General features: G+C 49.2%; 1 protein-coding gene across 7 annotated transcripts in view; it reads left to right on the forward strand.

The window, feature by feature from the left end:
- Positions 1–20,692, forward strand: part of MAST4 (microtubule associated serine/threonine kinase family member 4) — a 1,854,902-nt gene that overhangs the window by 1,818,417 nt on the left and 15,793 nt on the right. For all 7 annotated transcript variants that reach the window (XM_086960700.1, XM_086960701.1, XM_086960706.1 and 4 more), the window contains 2 exons: positions 1,814–1,950; positions 16,787–16,968. In XM_086960700.1, coding sequence (XP_086816826.1) covers positions 1,814–1,950; positions 16,787–16,968 — 319 coding nt within the window. The remainder of the gene's footprint in view (positions 1–1,813; positions 1,951–16,786; positions 16,969–20,692) is intronic.

A 20,692-nucleotide genomic window follows, 5' to 3' on the forward strand; every position in this document is an offset into this window, starting at 1 on the left:
GAAATATAAAAATATTTTGATAACTACCTCTTGCAAGACAGGAAGGGAACAGCAACACCACTGGACAATGGGACTATGTATATACACTAATGTGTCTTATATATATATGATGTGACCAAGGCCTGTGAGAGGCCGAAACGTTATGCTGCCGTTTGTTGCCAAATAAAAAATATCAACTCACGGAATACCTGGTCCTGCTGTTTTTCTTCAAGGTAGCGTGGCTAAACGATGCTCTGAGTGCCTTGGTGAGGACCCGTTTGGATATATATATATATATATATATATATATATATATATATATATATATATATATATATATATATATATATATATATATACACAGTTTGAAAGGCTTACAGTTTATATATATATATATATATATATATATATATATATAATATATATTTTCACTGAAAAACACAGTTAAAGGTCAGTTATTGTTCAGAGAAAATAACACCTAAAAAGTGCTGAAATTAGGCACCTTTGTGCGCACAATAACTCGTGACCCTACTATGTTTTCTCTGTGGACAGTATATTCTAAGTGCTATCAGCTCTAATGAATAGTTGGGGAGTATGAGTTGGTAGTGTGCATCGTGTGTTTCACACCATAACTGGCCAATTGCAAGGCTTTTTCAGTTTTGGGTTTGCTGAACAATCCTGTTTTTTATATGATGTACCACATTCACCTGATAAGTCAATCTTCACTGTGCACATACATTGGCAAGGGCTTGGGTCCTCCCACCCCAGCTGGATTCTGTGGTAGGTGGTCACAAAGCATGCCTGGCCATTCACTGGGCTTATTTCACCAGCCTCCAAATGTTATGCAGTTCCATCAAGCAGTGCCAATTGAGAAAATAAAGAGTAGGCGAATTATTCTAAATCCCGGTCAGTTTTTATGCAGTTTCCTCAACTCGTACCAAAGGTATTAGTAACCTCCCCCATTGGCTCTTCAGATAGCCTGAAATACCTGCACTGGGTGTAACTTGCTAACTGCCTTCCATATTTTAAAGAGATTCAACCGACAGTTCCAAAATTATAAACAAGTAAACATTTTATTATTCCCCCATATCTTTGCCCCTTAATTAATTTACATAAAAATTGATGTGCCAGTAGAACATGAATCCTTTCAAGTGTAAATTTATCACACACTGCCAAAACGTATTAGCAAATGAACACTTGTTTGCTCCCTTTTTAACCAGCCCCCAATGAATCTGTATACCCTCAAAAATACCAAAAGAAGGCTAAAAAGGCTAAGTCTTTGCCAAATTTCGTGCAGATCCATCAACCATTGTCAGTCATTAGCAAATATTGTCTCCCCCTTCTAACTTGACCCCTCATTGCATCTTCACATAACCTGAAATGACCCTACTGAGTGCAACCTGTTAACAGTCCATGATATTTGATTCATGTTCATCAAATGGTGGCAAAGTTATTAGAAAATGAACATTTTATTGACCTTCCTTTAACTTTGTCCCTAGCCCCCCGCACCCCCCCCCCCGTGACTGATTCATACATTTGACATACCAATAAAAAATGAATCCTGACAAATTAGCAAATTAACACTTTTTTGCCACTACCTTTTTAACTCGCTCCCCATGGATATGCACACATTTGTAAATACCAAGAGTAAATAACACATTAAATGACTGCATAATGTTCATAAAGAGCAATGTTAATGGACTGATGTGAGTAGCATTGTGAAATAACCAACATTTGTGCAAAGGTCTCTGGGCAGTAACATCAAGGTAAATGTGAAATGTGAGAATTTACAATAACCCCCTTATGAAATTAAATATAGTCATTTTGCCTGCAGTGTGGAAACAAGGTCTCCATCAACACCACCCCTTTTGAGAACACTTCAATCAAGACCGGCCCAGCTCGGAGGAATAACAATCGGAGCCGAATGGTGAGGCGCAGTAAGAAGACCAAGAAGAAGGAGAGTCTTGAAAGGTTGGTTACCTACAGATTGGCGAATTCCATGCTACCTGAAAACTAACACTGTTTTTTACATTAATGTAAATTGATATTACTCGGTTAAAAGAGGCATTCATTGTCTAAATTGTAATCCATGGGACGGACCATACAAATGTAGTCTGCTTCAATTCAAACAGATTTGTTTACATTTTTAAATGGAAACAATTTGAGGGCTATGTAGTCTGTTCTTCTGTTTACACTCGATGCTGTGTTAAAGTTCAAATAATGAATTTATGCAGGCACTTCTTGTACATAGGCAGGGCCGGCTTTAGGGCGCTGACCTGGAAAAGGGGGGTGGGGGGGGGGGGGGGGCAGGGTACTGTGTTTAGAAATAACCTACAATTTAAAAGCACCTGCTGCAGAGTTCCTTGTGCGTCCAGCTTTCAGGTAGCAACAAAAATATCGAGGTAACTCTTCTGATTAATGTTCCTGCTAGAGAGAGATCGGAGTTGTGTTTAGTGGCAGTGTTGACTTGACATAAAGTAGCGCAGAGAGTTAATATACCTGCTGCAAAGAACAGATCATTATTTAAAGTGGACAGCTAAGTGGATTAGTAAAGCCAGCCTTTACCAGCATCTTAAAACAAATTAAATATAAGTAAGAGATGGGGTATGGAGAGTTGAGGAGCACTTTTGCTGGGTGGTAGTGAGTGAATCTGAGAAGGTCAGGGGAGGAGGGGGGTGTCAAAAAAGATTGTTGCACTGTTGCCTCTAGCGCTAAAGCGGGCCCTGCATGTAGGATTCCAGTCTTCTGCAGGGTAATTCTGCACCAGTGCCGCAACTCATTGGATAGCAGGCTGTGTACAGAGTTTCAGTCGTAGTTTCACTTGTCATTGGTAGCATTGAGATAGTGAGGGACTTTTTCGCTCTGGAGATTCCCTTGAGCCAAGCACCGCTCATTTTCTGAACGTGGTGTCCATAACTGCAGTATCCTCTTCTGGGCATTGTGCTTAACGTCCATTGCACCAAGAGATCGAGCGAATCTTCCACCAGCAGTTTCATTATTGCGGCGTGCAACAGTTCACTCAGTTATTAATTTGAACCATGGTCATTTAAAATCTAGTGCACTTTATCTTTAGAAAAGTTAATGTGATAGACACATCTACCAACAGATTCCTTAACTTAGAATGTCCCCAGAAGTCAGACTGGATCCAGATTTTTTTTTCCTCCAGCAGTACCTCTGCACGCCGGGGGGCGGCGTCGACCGGATCCATCCTGACGTCCTCCACAGAAGTGACTTCAATGGAGCCATATAAAGTCCCCCTTGGCGTTCGGACGTCAGCTTTCTTCTTTTTCCGCGTCCCAACAATATCCAGGAGAAGCGGTTCCTCTGGCCTGTTTTGGTTTCAGGCCTTCTCGATGGCTTTTCGCGTCTGGAACAGTGTACCGATGCATGCAGGCTTTAATTTGTGTGTCCTGTTTGCAGCAGATGTCGGCAACGGATCCACACGAGATCTGTATGTGGTGCTTGGGCGAGCACCATGACTCCACCGAGTGCGACACCTGCTGGCAGCTGAAGCCAAAGTCCCTGTGGGAAATACAGATGAAATTGATGTCCGCCCGGTTATCATGGTCAGAATCCTCATGATGCTGGCCTCTGTCTCCAGCCGAATGATCCCAATGGCGCAGTGTTCCCGTGGACGTCGCTTGCCTGCCTCGGGTAAGCACCGGAAGAAGCCACGGAGGTCGTCGACGTCGTGCTAGCGTGACGTCGGGTCCCGCTGCTTCTGGTCTTCACCGGACACCAGCCGTTTGGTGTCGGTCCCCACCTAACCACCGTTTCCTGGTGCTGAGGTGACTAGGACCCATATGGAGGCCTATTTCAGGGCTCTGCAGGCCATCTTTGGGTCACCCCCTCTCCCTGGTGTGCCTTCAGGCACCACAGTGGGGGTAGGGATTCAGGTCGGGGGTTTGCTGGCGGGTTCGCACTCGGCACTGACCAAGTGGATTGACTCCAGTTTAGGGGTCGGACATGGCCTGAAGGGGCATCCCACTCTGATTTCTAGCCCTCCTGATGCGTCTTCCCACAGTCCTGCGGGGCTGCCTGCATCGTTGCTGGATGCGACTGCAGCACAGTGTGCTACCTCGTTCCTTCCCGCAGGGTCCTGCCTTAGGGGAAGTCGAGTCGACGCCGTGCAGACAAGTCCTCTTCAGGGGCCATCGACGCTTATCCAATGCTGTCCTGACGTTGGTTGATTCCAGTTCCGTCCCCGGCAGTTCCTCTGCTAGTGGAGAACGTGACCCCAGTGGATCTCCACCCCCAGGGTTTAAACCATGCTCCACGGAGCCCATGGGGCACTGCCCGGCTCATTTTTCTGCAGGGCCTCTATCATTGGGTGGATGGATTAGCCTGCAGCCATCCCCAACAGATGATTTGCTATAACCGCCTCAGATGGTCATGGCGGCTAGCGCAGACTTTACGAGTGCAGTTTGCAGGGCTGCGGATATCTTGCAGATGCAGCCGCCCTCTGTCTCCCTGCCTTCAGATCCTTTGTTGGATCTTCTCCACCAGGGCACGGTGGATGTGGAGCCTTTTTGCCTTTTGTTGGGTCATTGTATGATGTCCTTCTGGGAACTTGGGCCAGACCCTCATTGGATCGTGCTATTATTGCACATCGCCATTGGCCTGCTCCCGATGACCCTGCCTGTTTTTCCCTCCATCCTAGTGCTCTAGGAATTGTAGTTCAGGCAGCTCTTCTCTTCTCTCCACCACCGTTGCTTCCTCCGACTCGTGAGTCTAGGTGGCTGTAGTTGTGTGGCTGCAATGTCTTTGCATCCACCAGCTCAGGCCTTCAGTCCCTGAACACGACTTGCGTGCTTGCTCGGGCTACTACTGCACTTGGGACTCAGTCGAGCAACTCCTTCCCTCTTTGCCAGAGGGCCCTCATGCTGACCTGGTCCGGCTTATTTGGGATGGTCGCAACATGTCACAGTTTTCCTTCCGTCGGCTATAAACACCACTGACTCTGTGGGTCAAGCTATGGCCTGGTCAGTTGCTCTGTGTCATCATGCATGGCTATGCGATGGCAGTTTCCCCAAGAATGTTCGGGAGAGACTCAGGGATCATCTGCCCTTTGATGGAGCCCATCTGTTTGATGAGCTTGCCGACTCGGCGGTCTGGTGCCTTCTGTCTGGATTTCCATGACTATCAGGTTTTTAGTCCCCTACAGTGGACTTGTGTTTTCGTATGCAGTGTTGTCACCGTTTTATGATTTACGTCTCTGGTTTCAAGACAATATTTCCCAGACAGGCTTTATGGCTGTTCAGCCAGGTTTGTCCTTTTTGGTGCTGCTGGGCAAGCTGTTTATATGGTTCTTTTTGATCTCTGCCTATGAGCTTGTCTCAAGAGGAGTTCCTTGATTTTTATAGGGATGTGACATACCCTATGTGGGGTATTCGTTCGTGTTGGACAGGCCACATGAAGGGCCGCTCTCCCCCGGCCCAAACAGGCCCGAGCCCGGTCACACAGGTACCACACACCACCATTGCACGTCCTCCGTCCCCTCAGGGACCCCTGCCTTCGAACATATCGACCTTGTGGACCCGATCCACTGCTGGCCCGCGCGCCCATCCTGGGCGCCATCTTGGACACTCCACCACGAGGCCGCCTGGCCCCCGATCGACCTCAACCCTGGGCCTGGCCAGGCCTCAGACATCCCGGCACCACCATCCACCCAGGAGGTGAGCGGGCTACTTGGCAAGTCAATGGGAGAAAGAGGTGTCGATGGCTCTCCCCGCCAAGTGCCGCTCGCCCATCGCCTCCCCGGGCGCTGGCCCCACCCCCCTGCTGGGTGTCTGGACTCCCCCATCCCGGACCTCCCGACCTCCAAGTGCGAGGGTCCGGACATCAAAGAACACCAGCCCTATAACTGGGGCAGCTCCAGAGCAGGAAGGCAGTTGTATCTTGGAGTCGAGAGACGTAAAGAAGAACTCATCCTTGACGGACTACTGGCGCTGCCGTAGCTCTGCCTTGTGCACCATCGCCCTGCCTGCTGGTGCTGCCGCAACCTTCGTAACCTTCGTAAGCCTTCATCGTCGTCGGGACCTGCTGGCGTGGCCGCGGACCGTTTGCAACCATCATCTTCATCGGGACCTGCTGGCTCCGCCGCGGACCGTCGCTTCCTTCGTCCATCTCGGGACCTGCTTGCTCCGCCGTGGCCCGATCATCTAGAACGCCGAGCTCGAGGATTGAGAGCTATTTCCATCTTTTGGTAACCAAGACTGTCCCGCTACCCTTTCCCCAAACCAGAGACCAGAATCGAGGGGACCCCTGAGTCCAGACCTCCTTGTACCATTTTATCGTACTTTAAGAATCGCCTATAAAATCTCGTTGAACCTTACCCTTGTGTGGTGTCCGTCTGTGGGGGGGAAGTTACTTGTCTGTACGGTCACTGGAGTCGGCTCTCCCTGGAGACCGCTCCCCTTATCCTCGGCCGACCCTCCCGGTCCGTCTAACATTGGTGGCCAGCGGCGCGATCCGAATCACCGCATAATCGTACAGACAGTAGCTCACCCCACGACGAAATCAAGATGACAACTAAAGAAAGCGGATCCACCGAGAAATTCCAGATGGAGAAATTGGACGAGTACAACCATCGTGAACTAAAACAATTCTGCATCGAACTAGGTATCGCTACCACCGGACTAAGTACCAAAGACGATTTCAAGCATGCCCTAGAGTCTTGGGCAGAGACCGGGGTCGCCGGAACCCCCGATCGAAGCATCGCAGCAAAAACCACCATGGCTCCTGAAGAGCAAAGAACGGGTCTCTCGCAAGACGAGATCCAGGAACGAGAAAGAACCCGACTACACGAGCTAGAAATGGCTCGGCTCAAAATGGACGTTGAACTTAAGTTGGCCGAACAGAAAATAAACTTAGAGCACCTGCGTCTCCGAGAAGAAAGAGAGGAGAAACAGAGACAAAGGGAGCTCGAGGAAAAGAAACTGGCATATGAACACGAGCGACGACTAGCTGAGATTGATTTACGCAAGCAGAATAAAGAAATAGGGGTGTTCGAGCAACCCCACACCCCAGGGACAACGGAAAAAAAGGTACACATCCCCAAGGATGTCGTTCGAGAATACTTCCGAGAGGACGACATCCAGCAATGGTTTAAAGCCTACGAAATCGCTATGACTGCACACCGGATCGATAGAAACGACTGGGGAGCCGGCCTATGGGGGAGATTCCTCAATGAGGGCCGCGACACCCTGCTACAGCTCCCGGACCACCAGATGACCTCCTATGACCATATGAAAGCTGCCCTCCTCACCCGCTATGGCCTCACACCCGAAATGTACCGTCAGAGGTTCCGAGACTGCACCCGCATCCCGGGTACAACTTGGGTGGACTATGTAACCTACTTTAGCCGAGCCTTCGAGGGCTGAATCAAAGGAAGCAAGGTTACAACCTACGAACAACTGTTCAATCTCATGGTATGGGAGCACCTATCGAACAATTGCTTTATTGAACTCCGCCAGCACCTCCTCGACAGCAAGTTAACCGATCCCCGGCAGCTCGCAGCCGAAGCTGACCGATGGGAAATCACCAGAGTGGGCCGGAATGGGTCCTACGAACAGAACCGGAACAACAATGGTCAGCACCGTCCCCGAGGAGGAGGAGGAGGCCAAGGACGCGGAAGAGACAACGCTCCGGTCGCCCCCGCGGTCAGCACCACCCCCCCGGCCAACCGGGCCAGCGCCCCGGCGCGACCGGGATACCGAGCCAATGTTACGTGCCATCGATGCCAACGAGTCGGCCACTATGCCAACGATCCAAATTGCCCACAGTACCAGAGCCCAAGACCCCGCCAGGTGGCTGCTGCTGCCCTGGGGGAAGAACAGATCTCCGAGGAGCAAGAAGAATATGAGCAAGAGCATCAGGAATGGGAGCCAGCCGCCATGGCTCTAGCCTGCTTAGGGGGGAAAGACATGGTCCCGCGGGTCCCCCTACCCGCTAACACCCAGAAGTACAGCCAATGGGTGAGCATCAATGGACGCCGGGCTGAAGCCCTTCGTGACACTGGGGCCAGTGTAACAGCCGTCCGCTGTCACCTGGTGACCCCGGAACAGTATCTACCGAACATTCTCTGCCCTGTACGTTCAGCCGATAACTCGGAAAGTCTGTGTCGGATGGCCTGCGTCCCTTTCGAATGGGGGGGGTCTCCGGCATGTTGAAAGTCACGGTCCGAGACGATGCCCCCGTAGACTGCCTCCTGGGGAATGACCTTGAAAGCTCCCCGTGGGCCGCCGTAGAACGAAGAGAACACCAGGGGATGATAGGCGTCCCGGACTGGGCGTGCATCACCACCCGGTCCATGGCCGCCCGTGCCAGCCCCCGTCCAGAGGAACCCGAATGGCCGGCGCCACCGCCTCCGGTCGCCCCAGCCGAAACCACCGACCGTGACGTCCCCCCAGAACAAGCTCAACCTCCAGACCTCACTAACCTCGACCAGTGGCCTCAAGAGGGGGGGCCCACGCAAGAACAATTTCGCCAAGAACAGAAGACCTGTCCCTCCCTCGAGGGACTCCGCCAGCAAGCGCTCGCCCAAGGCGCAGGGGATACCTTCGGCACTCACTGGGTCTACTGGGACAATGACCTGCTGTACAGTGAGCAAAGAATCGCGGAGCAGGGGGCCAGCCGAGTACTGGTGGTGCCCCTCCGTTTTAGAGACTTTCTGCTAAACCTGGCCCACGATGTCCCCCTGGCGGGACACCTGGGTCAAGATAAAACCTACAGTCGTCTGGTGACCCATTTCTTCTGGCCCAAAATGAGGAACGATGTACACCAGCATTGCCGATCTTGCCCCACGTGCCAAGCCAGTGGAAAGAGCGGCCGCAAACTAAAAGCCCCCCTGCAACCTTTTCCCGTGGTCACCACCCCGTTCGAGAGGGTCGGGATAGACATCGTGGGGCCCCTGGACCCGCGCACAAAACAAGGTCATCGGTTCATCCTGGTGCTAGTGGACCACGCCACCCGCTACCCCGAGGCTGTTCCCCTGCGAACTGTGACAGCCCCGGTAGTCGGCCGGGCTCTAATGGGGATCTTCTCCCGTGTGGGCTTCCCCCGAGAAGTCGTCAGCGACAGAGGCACGAACTTTATTTCTAAATATATGAAGTCCCTCTGGCAACAGTGCGGGGTTACCTACCGATTCACGACCCCCTATGACCCTCAAGGAAACGGACTCGTTGAGCGGTTCAACCGCACGCTCAAAGGGATGATCGGGGGGTTGGAAGAACCCCTCCGTCGCCAGTGGGATGTACTGCTGCCGTGCCTCCTCTTCGCATATCGAGAGGTTCCCCAGAAGTCCCTGGGCTTCAGCCCGTTTGAACTGCTATATGGACATCCAGTGCGGGGGCCGCTCAGCCTAGTCAAAGAGGGCTGGGAGATGCCCCCTCTAAAGAACCCACCAGATGTCTTCCGGTACCTCCTAACACTCCGCAACCAGACCCGGCGGTTCAGAGAGCTGGCAAAAGCCAACCTAGAGGCCAGTCAAGAGCACATGAAAAAGTGGTATGACCGGAATGCCTCCTCCATCGAATTTGAACCTGGGCAACAGGTATGGGTGATGTCCCCCACCGAACCCTGCGCCCTGCAAGACAAGTGGACGGGGCCCTTCAAAGTAGTCGAGCGCAAGGGTCCTGCCACCTATCTCATCGACATGGAATCTTCCCGGAACCCCCTCCGGGTCCTCCACGCTAACAGACTGAAACCCCACTTTGTGCGCTCCGAACTCGGCCTCCTGATGGCCACCGACAATGGGGTTGAAGAAGACTCCGAGCCCCTCCCTGACCTCCTACGGACTCAGGAGAAAGACGGCTCCGTGGATGGGGTCCGACTCTCGGAGGCCCTCACCCGAGAGCAACACCAGGAGTGTCGAGTCCTCCTGTCACAGTTCGCCAACCTGTTCTCCCTCACCCCAGGGGTCACTTCCTGGTGTGTGCACGATGTGGACACGGGGGACAGCCCCCCTATCCGCCACCGGGCCTACCGCGTGCCAGATCGGGTACGGGCCTGCATCCAGGAAGAGGTAGCAAAAATGCTCACACTCGGGGTCATCGAGCCCTCAGACAGCCCCTGGGCCAGTCCTGTAGTACTGGTCCCCAAAGCGGCCGCCCCTGGCACCCCACCGGAACTCCGGTTCTGCGTCGACTACCGGGGCTTGAATGCGGTCACCAGAACAGACGCACATCCCATCCCCCGGGCGGATGAACTAATCGACCGCATGGGAGCTGCCCGCTACCTCAGCATTTTCGACCTGACGGCGGGCTACTGGCAAATCGGCCTCACACCCCGGGCCCAAGAACGTTCTGCCTTTTCCACCCCCGATGGGCATTACCATTTCAAGGTCATGCCCTTCGGCATGAAAAATGCCCCAGCAACATTTCAGCGGCTCGTCAATCAGGTCCTGGCGGGGCTCGAAGGGTTCAGTGCCGCCTACCTAGACGACATCGCTGTATACAGCCACCATTGGTCCGAGCACCTCCACCACCTCCGAGCAGTGCTACAAGCCCTTCAGCGAGCTGGCCTCACGATCAAGGCCAGCAAATGTCAAATTGGGCAAGGATCTGTGACCTACCTCGGGCACCAGGTGGGAAGCGGCCTGGTGGCCCCTCTGCAGCTCAAAATTGCCGCCATCCAGTCCTGCCAGCCACCCATCACCCAGACCGAGGTACGAGCCTTCCTGGGCCTCACGGGCTATTACCGAAGGTTCGTGAAAGACTATGGTACTATCGTGGGGCCCCTCACAGAACTCACGTCAAAAAATCAACCCAAAAAAGTCAACTGGACCCCGGAGTGCCAAACAGCATTCGAACAATTGAAAGCCGCCATGTGTTCCGCCCCGGTGCTCCAGGCCCCCGACTACAACCGGGAGTCCGTCGTCCAGACGGATGCCTCCGACCATGGCATTGGGGCAGTCCTGTCTCAAGTGAACACCGAAGGCCTTGATCAGCCAGTGGCCTTCATCAGCAGGCGCCTCCTACCACGGGAACAACGCTGGAGCACCATAGAGAGGGAGGCCTTCGCTGTGGTATGGGCCCTCAAGAAGCTCCGGCCCTACCTCTTTGGCACACACTTTCGGGTGCAGACCGATCACCGACCCCTGCAGTGGCTGATGCAGATGCGGTGGGAAAACCCGAAGTTACTACGTTGGTCCATCTCCCTACAAGGGATGGACTTCACAGTTGAACACCGGCCTGGGTCGGATCACGCCAACGCAGATGGCCTGTCCCGGTTCTTCCGCCTCGACGAGGAGAGTCCCCAAGAGGATGGGTAACTCTCCCCGCCTTCAGCTGGGGGGGACGCATGTTGGACAGGCCACATGAAGGGCCGCTCTCCCCCGGCCCAAACAGGCCCGAGCCCGGTCACACAGGTACCACACACCACCATTGCACGTCCTCCGTCCCCTCAGGGACCCCTGCCTTCGAACATATCGACCTCGTGGACCCGATCCACTGCTGGCCCGCGCGCCCATCCTGGGCGCCATCTTGGACACTCCACCACGAGGCCGCCTGGCCCCCGATCGACCTCAACCCTGGGCCTGGCCAGGCCTCAGACATCCCGGCACCACCATCCACCCAGGAGGTGAGCGGGCTACTTGGCAAGTCAATGGGAGAAAGAGGTGTCGATGGCTCTCCCCGCCAAGTGCCGCTCGCCCATCGCCTCCCCGGGCGCTGGCCCCACCCCCCTGCTGGGTGTCTGGACTCCCCCATCCCGGACCTCCCGACCTCCAAGTGCGAGGGTCCGGACATCAAAGAACACCAGCCCTATAACTGGGGCAGCTCCAGAGCAGGAAGGCAGTTGTATCTTGGAGTCGAGAGACGTAAAGAAGAACTCATCCTTGACGGACTACTGGCGCTGCCGTAGCTCTGCCTTGTGCACCATCGCCCTGCCTGCTGGTGCTGCCGCAACCTTCGTAACCTTCGTAAGCCTTCATCGTCGTCGGGACCTGCTGGCGTGGCCGCGGACCGTTTGCAACCATCATCTTCATCGGGACCTGCTGGCTCCGCCGCGGACCGTCGCTTCCTTCGTCCATCTCGGGACCTGCTGGCTCCGCCGCGGCCCGATCATCTAGAACGCCGAGCTCGAGGATTGAGAGCTATTTCCATCTTTTGGTAACCAAGACTGTCCCGCTACCCTTTCCCCAAACCAGAGACCAGAATCGAGGGGACCCCTGAGTCCAGACCTCCTTGTACCATTTTATCGTACTTTAAGAATCGCCTATAAAATCTCGTTGAACCTTACCCTTGTGTGGTGTCCGTCTGTGGGGGGGAAGTTACTTGTCTGTACGGTCACTGGAGTCGGCTCTCCCTGGAGACCGCTCCCCTTATCCTCGGCCGACCCTCCCGGTCCGTCTAACAGTTCGCTATTGTGTAGCTGCTCTTCCTTGCCAGGAAGTTTAGGAGGTTCCCGTGGAGCTCTGCTTGCTATTGTCTGTCCCTTTGGGGATTTTTCCTGTGGGTTATGCTGTGGGCATATCCCTTTGTTCCATGCTCCTGCTGTGGTCGAACACCTCCTCTGTTGAGACCCACGGACTGACGTGGCCCTCTCCTGGAGCTTCTGTATTGCTGCCTATGGTTGTTCCGTTGCACTCTCATGCGTCTGTGGACGCAGTTTGGTCCGGTGTATTGTTGGGGTTCTGCCGTATCCAACTCACTCCAGGGGGTTACACATCCTCCTGCCTTGCATGTGGCTCATCTTTCCACCATCTTTCTGACCCTAGCGCTGTTGGCTGTCTTGGACGTAGGTACATGTCCCTGTGTGTGCTTTGTTCCGTTCCGCTCCGGATAGTTTTTTTCTGTATTCTGGGCGGGCACTACATGTGGTCCGCATTGTGTGTGTGTGTGCTATCCCGGGGGACCCGTAGTGTTCCTTGAGCCATTGTCTTGGCTGGATTCTCTTCCTGTGGTCTTCCCTGGTGTTGGGAAAGGCTTGGGCACACCCTGCCGGGTGTTTGCCTATGGGCGGTAGAGTTTTTGCCAGAGTGGATCTCTGCTACGTTTTACCTTGTGGCCCTGGCTTTCCTCTGAGGGGCCCCAGCCTGGGCTCAGGTTTTTCTGTTCATTGTTGCATATGGCTCAGGTGTTCTTCTCCTGACCTCTTCTGCGATTTTCAACAGGCGTATTCTATCTCCGGATGATCTCTGGAGAGAGAGAGAGAGAGAGAGATAGAGAGCGAGCGAGAGAGATATATATATCTATAGCTCTATCTATCTCCAGCTCCTGGCCTGCCGATCCGCAGCAGGACACCCAGGCACGGACCTAGCACGCTCCAAAACTATTTCAAACAGCTCGAGTATTGTGCTAATGCAGTGAATAATTTATTATTCCAAAAAATCCACAAATTGAACAGGCAGAGTGCCTACCATGATGCGTTTCGCTCGCCTCACATAAGCTTGATCACATGACGCGCCACGTGATCGGGAAACTGATTAAGTACCAAAATAACAGAAAATGTGCACCGATGGCTTTAGAAACAAATCGCCATATTAGTGAGAATAGAGAACAGACTGGCGAATGGCTCGAAATCTAATATGTACTGAGCCAGCCTAATTAAAATCACATTGATTAACTGTACAATAGCCCTTCATACATAGTTCTAAAATTCATGTGAAAATAATTGTAGTGCAAATTTGTCCAACAAAAAAAGTCCAAATTTGTGCAATAAACATATTCAAAAAGCATGAGTCATAGATGTTAAATCTTCAATAAAAAAATCTTGACTAGCAAACATTGCCCGGCTTAGAAATTCTAAGACCATGTATAAAACATCAAAAGGAAGTGCAACTATGCTGTCTAGTAGTGGCTACTTACAGGAATAACATATAATCATCAATAGATTAGAGTATTTAGATGGAAAAACCACTGCATTAGTGCAAATATGCAAACAAATTATACAGTACTGAATTAAATGGCTAACTAAATTACGTCACGTAGGTCATTAATACAAAATAGCACAAATATTATGTAATATTGAGCGATTGTACGTTATCCAAAATGTGGTACAATACATGTTGGATCAGAAATAAAGTCCAAGTGCAAAATTATTCATAAGTCCATCATTGGCTATGCCTAATAATACCTAGATAATATTACTATACTGACAAACTTTGATGTACATAAATAGTTATCAATGCATCCATGATCTCCAAATAGTCAATACACAGGAGTCCTGTATCTAGACTTGCTTACTCAGTAGAGCAGAATTCATCTCTGTCATAGTATGCTTAAGATCAGCATAAAAGAGCACATATAAATACCTCTCTTAAACATCAATAATTACCTAAGTTATATTGGTTAATAGATCTTGCTCATATATTGATTAAAACCAGTCTGTAAAATCGATATATTGTGCATATGTGCAAATTACACAAACCCAGTGCAAAATAAGTGCTGTGCAACCTACAATTTCAAAAGCGGCATATATACATTATTCAAGCCTGAATAATAATAATGTGCTACTTTGTCTGAGTGTTACTGAATTCTTCTTCTTTGATGTGATAGTCAGTGTTAGTCAGTTTTCCCGCCTGTATCGTGGTGGCTCCGTCTTCGTTCCGGATCGGGGGTTTGGGGTTGCCCTCTTTGTGGTTGGACTCAATGTCCTGCTACGTTTCACAGAAGCCAGTGCCATTGGAACCTCTCGGGCAAATTTCTATTCTCTAAGGGTATTCTTGCAGTTTACCCTTGGTTGTCACTTCTTGACTTTTTCATGTATTTCTATATGCTGTGTAAACACAAGATGGAGCAAGAATGTGGGGTCTCCCTGCGGAGGTTTCTGGGGAGTGTCCCAGGTTCCTCTCTGTTTTTCTCGCTCTCTCCCTCATGGGGGATAGATTTGGGCATGTTCGGCTTGCCCGTGTCCCTTGGTCGTTGAACCTAGGGGTACGGTTGCCTGGTTGGCTACCTGGTGCTGTGCTAGTCTTCTCGGTCGACGCACACATGCTGTTACTGTTACGCTTCATTGAGCTATGCATTGTGTGGTTCTCACTGTACACAATGTCTGTTTTGTGTATGCTTGTAATTTACATCCATGTATCTCCTGGTAGTCGTAATTTGTACGTCTCTGCATGATGCTCTCTGCCCTGACATGTCATTTGTTAGCACCTGATGATGTACCGCTCCGATTGTGTGTTCTGTAATTTTGTTTTGTTCCTGTCTGGCCGACAGTGGGCTTGTGCCGTCCTCTGACGAATTACGGTACCTTGCTTCCCTTGCTCATGCTCAGCCCTGAACCTCATGGTCTGGTGTGAGCTAAGCTGGCAATGCTGAGCTTTATAGGTCATGCTTGCATTGCGACTCCCACCTTGTTTAAGTCAATGTTCTTGATGGACCACTTCCTGTGGGAACTTGGTGGGGTTTGGTCGCAGATCCTCCTCCAATGTGGTATAGCTTTGGTATCTATTCTAAGTTAAGGAATCTGCGGCTAGATGTGTCTATCAGATGAACAAGTTACTTACCTTCAGTAATGATGTATCTGGTAGAGATACAGTCTAGCCGCAGATTCCTTAACGCCTGCCCATCCTCCCTGTTCTGTGAGGACCTTTCCAGATGGGGTTCTACCACCTCGCCTCCTTACAGGTGGCTTTGGTCTTTCTGAGGGGCGCTCTAGTTCACATACTTCCGGGGCAGGATGTGTCATTCTGTTTTGGGCACACTGGCTCTCCACCCATTCTTGTTTTTGGGTGGCTAGGTTCTGTGCTTTTCAATGCCTCTCCATCCGGGTTCTTCCGACGTGGAGATTCTCAGGTTTTCCTACCCTCCCTCGGCCCTCGTTTGTTTTTCCCCATTTCTCCGGGGTCTCCTTGTCTATGCTGCAGTTCATTGGGTTGAGGTTCTATTTGACTATGCTACAGTTCCTAGGTCATTGTGGGGGTGTGGTGACCATAATATGTGAATGTTCCTTCTGGTCACTTACCATGAGTCATGTTGTTCCAGTCCTGTGGCCCTATTCAGTTTCATCCTATGGTTACAGTCTGTCTTGCATACAGTTCCATCCTGTGTTTGCGAACTGCCTTTTGTTTGTCATGGCATTCATTTCCACTGCCATTGCCTCTTGGGGGAGGGGAGGGGGGCGCAGCTCTGCTCTTTGGTGGGACTTTTCCTGGGGCGGGTGCTCTGTTCGCTCCCTTCAGTCCCTTCAAGTCTTGAGTACTTTTTCAACATGGCGTTGTTTCTCATCATTCTATGATTTCAAAAGAATTTCACAGTAGAAAACTGATATCAGCACGCTGAGGGGGACTTATATGGCTCCATTGACGTCACTTCCATAGATGACGTCAGGATAGAGCCAGGCCGCCCCCCTGTGTGCAGAGGTACTGCTGGGGAATTTTTTTTCCGGATCCAGTCTGATGCCTGGGGATATTCTAAGGAATCTGTGGCAAAACTGTGTCTCTACCCGATACATCGTTACCAAAGGTAAGTAACTCGTTCTTTTAACTAGAGCATTTTAAAGCAGGTGATATTCACATAGATTAATTTGAGCAAACTAAATCTGAGTGTTGCAAAAGAAATCTTGCACTACTGTTTGAACTCTCACTTTGTTTCACATTATGTGTGGTTAAAATAAATTGTAACTGTAGTTACACAAAAAAAGATAATGCATATGAAAATTTGCATATTAGATGTGTAGGTAGATGAATAGTACATTTCATAAATTGTTATTAGTATTGTCTCTCTGTAATGAAAACTGACCTGTATACATTGTTCATGCTGAAGATAAATAAAAGGTGGATACGGTTCGGTGTTTCAAGGACAGGACGACGAACTATAGCATAACAAGTTTGACCTTGAATGTTGACTCTCTTTTCTGCTAGGAGGCGATCCTTTTTCAAAAAGCTTGCCAAGCAGCCATCTCCCCTCCTTCACACCAGTCGTAGTTTTTCTTGCTTGAATCGATCCCTGTCTTCTGGAGAGAGCCTTCCTGCGTCCCCCACCCACAGTCTGTCTCCCAGGTCTCCAACACCGAGCTACCGCTCCATTCCTGATTTCCCATCTGGTGAGTTCAACTGATTTTATAAGTGGTTTGTCTTTTCGCCTTTGCCTTTTATCATTATTGTATGTATGTGATCCTCCGTTCATTCAAGGTTACACATCCTGGAAACAGAAAATTGATTGCTCAGACTCTTCGTTTCAAAGAGAAGAGAAGAAATATTTACTTTTCCTTGTGCCCTCATCACATGCGTATGCTGTTTATGGCCCAGATGTATGAAGTCATTTAGCATTTCTTAATGAGTTGAGTCACTATTTCGTCCCGTTAAAAATGCTAAATGGCCTTTTCCAGATGTACAAAGGGTCAGAACCGGTCGCAATTTGCGATTTTTACCAGGTACAAATTGCGACATCGATTTAGAATCGCAAGTAGGGATTGGCTATTTGCATTTCCTAAAGCACATGTACTTAGCATTTGGCCATTTATGCATTTAGAACATGCTATTCATCATCATCAAAAAGCTTTATTTCGATCTGTGCGGATCATAAAAGTACACCATAAAACAAGACAAAATACAGACAGACAATACAAATAAGACATTTAAATATAAATAAACAGTCACAGCCTATTTACAGTCACAGCAAGACAGTTCAGTCAAAGTGCATCGGTCTTTGTGTAAAAAGGAAAAAAGTTCCCTATAGTAGCAGCATAAATGTAAGAATTACATCTTTATTTACAATTACGAACTTCATACGGTGTACCTAATTAAAACTATTGTATATATGTTAAGACTACATTAAAAATATTTCAAAATTAAAAAAATCAGTGTGCTAATAAAATAAAAGACGACCCACAATAAAAAAAACTCTTAAAAGCTTTAAGGAGCCTCATAATGAACTACGTCATAAGAGCTACACCATAAAAACTTTCAGAAGAATACTTAGTGCGCCTGATCCATGCAGCCATTAGAAACTTTGCTATACGAAGCACAATCATACGCGTTGTATTTGTCTTCATTATTCTATATGCCTCATAAAATTAATCGAAAGTGATCCCTTATAATTTATTATCAGGTCAATTTCGATAAAACCCCAATACACAGCTTTAAGGCTAGATTTATTTGTCTGACTCAGGGTTTCTTGGTCACTCCAGTGGGCAGCCAGTCCTCACTTAACTAACAGATTCTTAACTGTGAGCATCCAGGGGTTCTTGTCCACACAGGATACTGACACTAGCTCATGGAGCCCCACCCTATAAGAGGCAACAGCTGCAGTGGTCCAAAACCGGTGCCAGAACAAGTATCTGCAGACCAATTTTGTGTGACACCCTCTTTTGGCCAACATCTAAATAGAGAGGACTCATCGGAGTAGACATTGGATGGTTCACTACAGATCTAAGAAACTTATGTTTAATGATTAGGAAATTATTACAGTTGGAACAACCCCAGAGCTCTGCACCATATAAGGTCGCACCTCGGGCTTTAGTGTTGTACATTTCTAATGCCGGAGACAGCTTTCTAGATGTAGTTCTATTTTGAATTTTCACAATGCTTGCCGTTTAATATGTCTGGGTTAACTGAGTTTTGGACAGTTGTGGGGCCAACTTATATTCTATACCCAGATAACCAAACTCTGTCACTAATTCTAGTGATTCACCGCCCACATACAGTTATTTCTTACATTTGGTCTTCAGGTTAGATGAAAAGAGCAGGCATTTTGTTTTGGAGCTATTTAGCTCCAGCCCCCATTCCGAACAGAATTTCTGAAAATCATCCAGCAGCTGCTGGAGGCCCTGCGGTGTCTTAGAGATGAGCAGAGTATCATTCACAAATAGTAGAAAAGGGGCCCATTGCTCTCCTATTTTTGGAGCGTCACAACCATCCCTTCTCAAACATCCGATGACATCGTTGATACAGAGGGTAAACAGGGTGGGTTCCAATACACACCCCTGCCTAACTCCCCTATCAATGTGAATCACTTCTGTTAGGGCCCCATTTTCATCCCACCTTACTTGTGCCTGAGTGTTAGTGTGAAGTCTTATTAGAATGTTAAGAAGAGGGGCTGGCACTCTCATATTTTCTAGGACTTCTAACAGTTTTGCTCTTGGTACCATATCAAAAGCCGCACATGAATCCACAAAGGCAAAATATAGTTTGCACTTGTGAAAGGTAAATTCCCTCCAAAAAATGCACATATAACAAAATCTTGGTCCAGGGTGCTTACATGTTCACTGAAACCAGCCTGCCACTCTGAGATGATATTCCCTCTCTGATCCACTCCTGAAGGCGGGCAAGGACCTGTTTGAATTTTTGTTTTGTAATGAGTCGATAAGGCTGATAGGCTTATAGTTCACCGGAAGAGCACGATCCCCCTTCTTAAAAATAGTCACGATCTCTGCCAACTTCCACGAATGGGGTATTTCCATACCTGAGAGAATACTATTAGAGAGGAAGTTGATGTATGGTCCCCATACTTTAAGATCTTTTTTGTATAGGTCGCTAGCTATCCTATCGGGTCCTGGGGCATGGCCAGAAATACTGGAGCTAATTGCTACTTGTGTCCCACTGGGTGTAAATTGCAGATCATTAGACTCACATTGTCCCCCACTCACAGCTGCAGTATCTCTGTCGTTGAGCAACCTAGATTTATCTGTATACATGTGGCTGGAGTGTGCAACCCACTCCTCTGATTGGATACAAAAGTAGAGTACAGGTTTCTTGTCCCCAGACATAACTACACTTTTCCAAAAATCCCTGTTGTCCCGGTTTACCAAAGGGTCATGCAAATCTGACCATAATGATTCTTCCCACTCCTTTTTTGCCTTTTTAAGTGCCGCCCTATGGCGATCCCTAGATTTCCTAATGTGGACCTGTGATTTAGATTTAATTGCATCCAGAAGCTTGCCTTTTGCCACTCAACAGCCATTATTATACCAGGAATCAGTTTTAGGGCAGAGATTCTTCTTGTGCCTTTTTTCACCCCTGGACAACTCTAATTGTCTCCTCTAACTTCTCATGTGTATGTAAAAAAATGTAATTCCTCATTGTGGTAGTGAGTATAGATAAGAGATCAAATTTAGCTTTAACAAATCCTTTAATAATGGTCAATGGCACAGGATGTATAGCTAGCCAATCACATTTGATGGTTCTCAGGTTGTTTGCAGGCTGAAGTTCACCACTATCACTATAGCCCCTATCTCAAAATATGATGGTTCCTTGATACTAAGTGATAGACTGAGAACATTGCGATCACTCTCTAAACGGTCGATCACCTCCATGTCCACGACAGCAGGCCATAACTCGGCTTGGGCTAAGAAGTAGTCAATTCTACTGCAATTACCTGGTCTGTTTAAGGTAGACTTGTCCTGGCGGTCTGAGGTGCACCTGCCATTAGTGATTACTAAGATCATACTCCAGAGTGAGTGCCAAAAGCTGACCTGCTTTAGGTGTCCATCTTACGTTGGGAAAATCTAAGTTAGGTATACCCCAGTGGTTATCCAGGTCAGTGGTCAAATCATGGGGTGCAGCCGCTATTGGCTTGAAAGTTGTGTTGAAATCTCCCGCCATCAATATTAAGTCTCTTGATCTCGGGGTCAAGAGCTGTTGCTCAAGTTGTTAGATTGTTTGTGTTTCATTATTTCTGCCCTCTACCCTATTATAAACATTAATTAGTTTTATGGACAAACCTGAGGGAAACAAAAGTCTAAGGGCGAGGATATCCTTTGAGCTACATGGCAGAGTGCTAATTGTGCTTCACAGCGAAGTTATGTTATGTTATGTTACGGTGATTTA

The sequence above is a fragment of the Lissotriton vulgaris genome, chromosome 3_1 (genome assembly GCF_964263255.1).
Source record: "Lissotriton vulgaris chromosome 3_1, aLisVul1.2, whole genome shotgun sequence".
NCBI lineage: Eukaryota > Metazoa > Chordata > Amphibia > Caudata > Salamandridae > Lissotriton > Lissotriton vulgaris.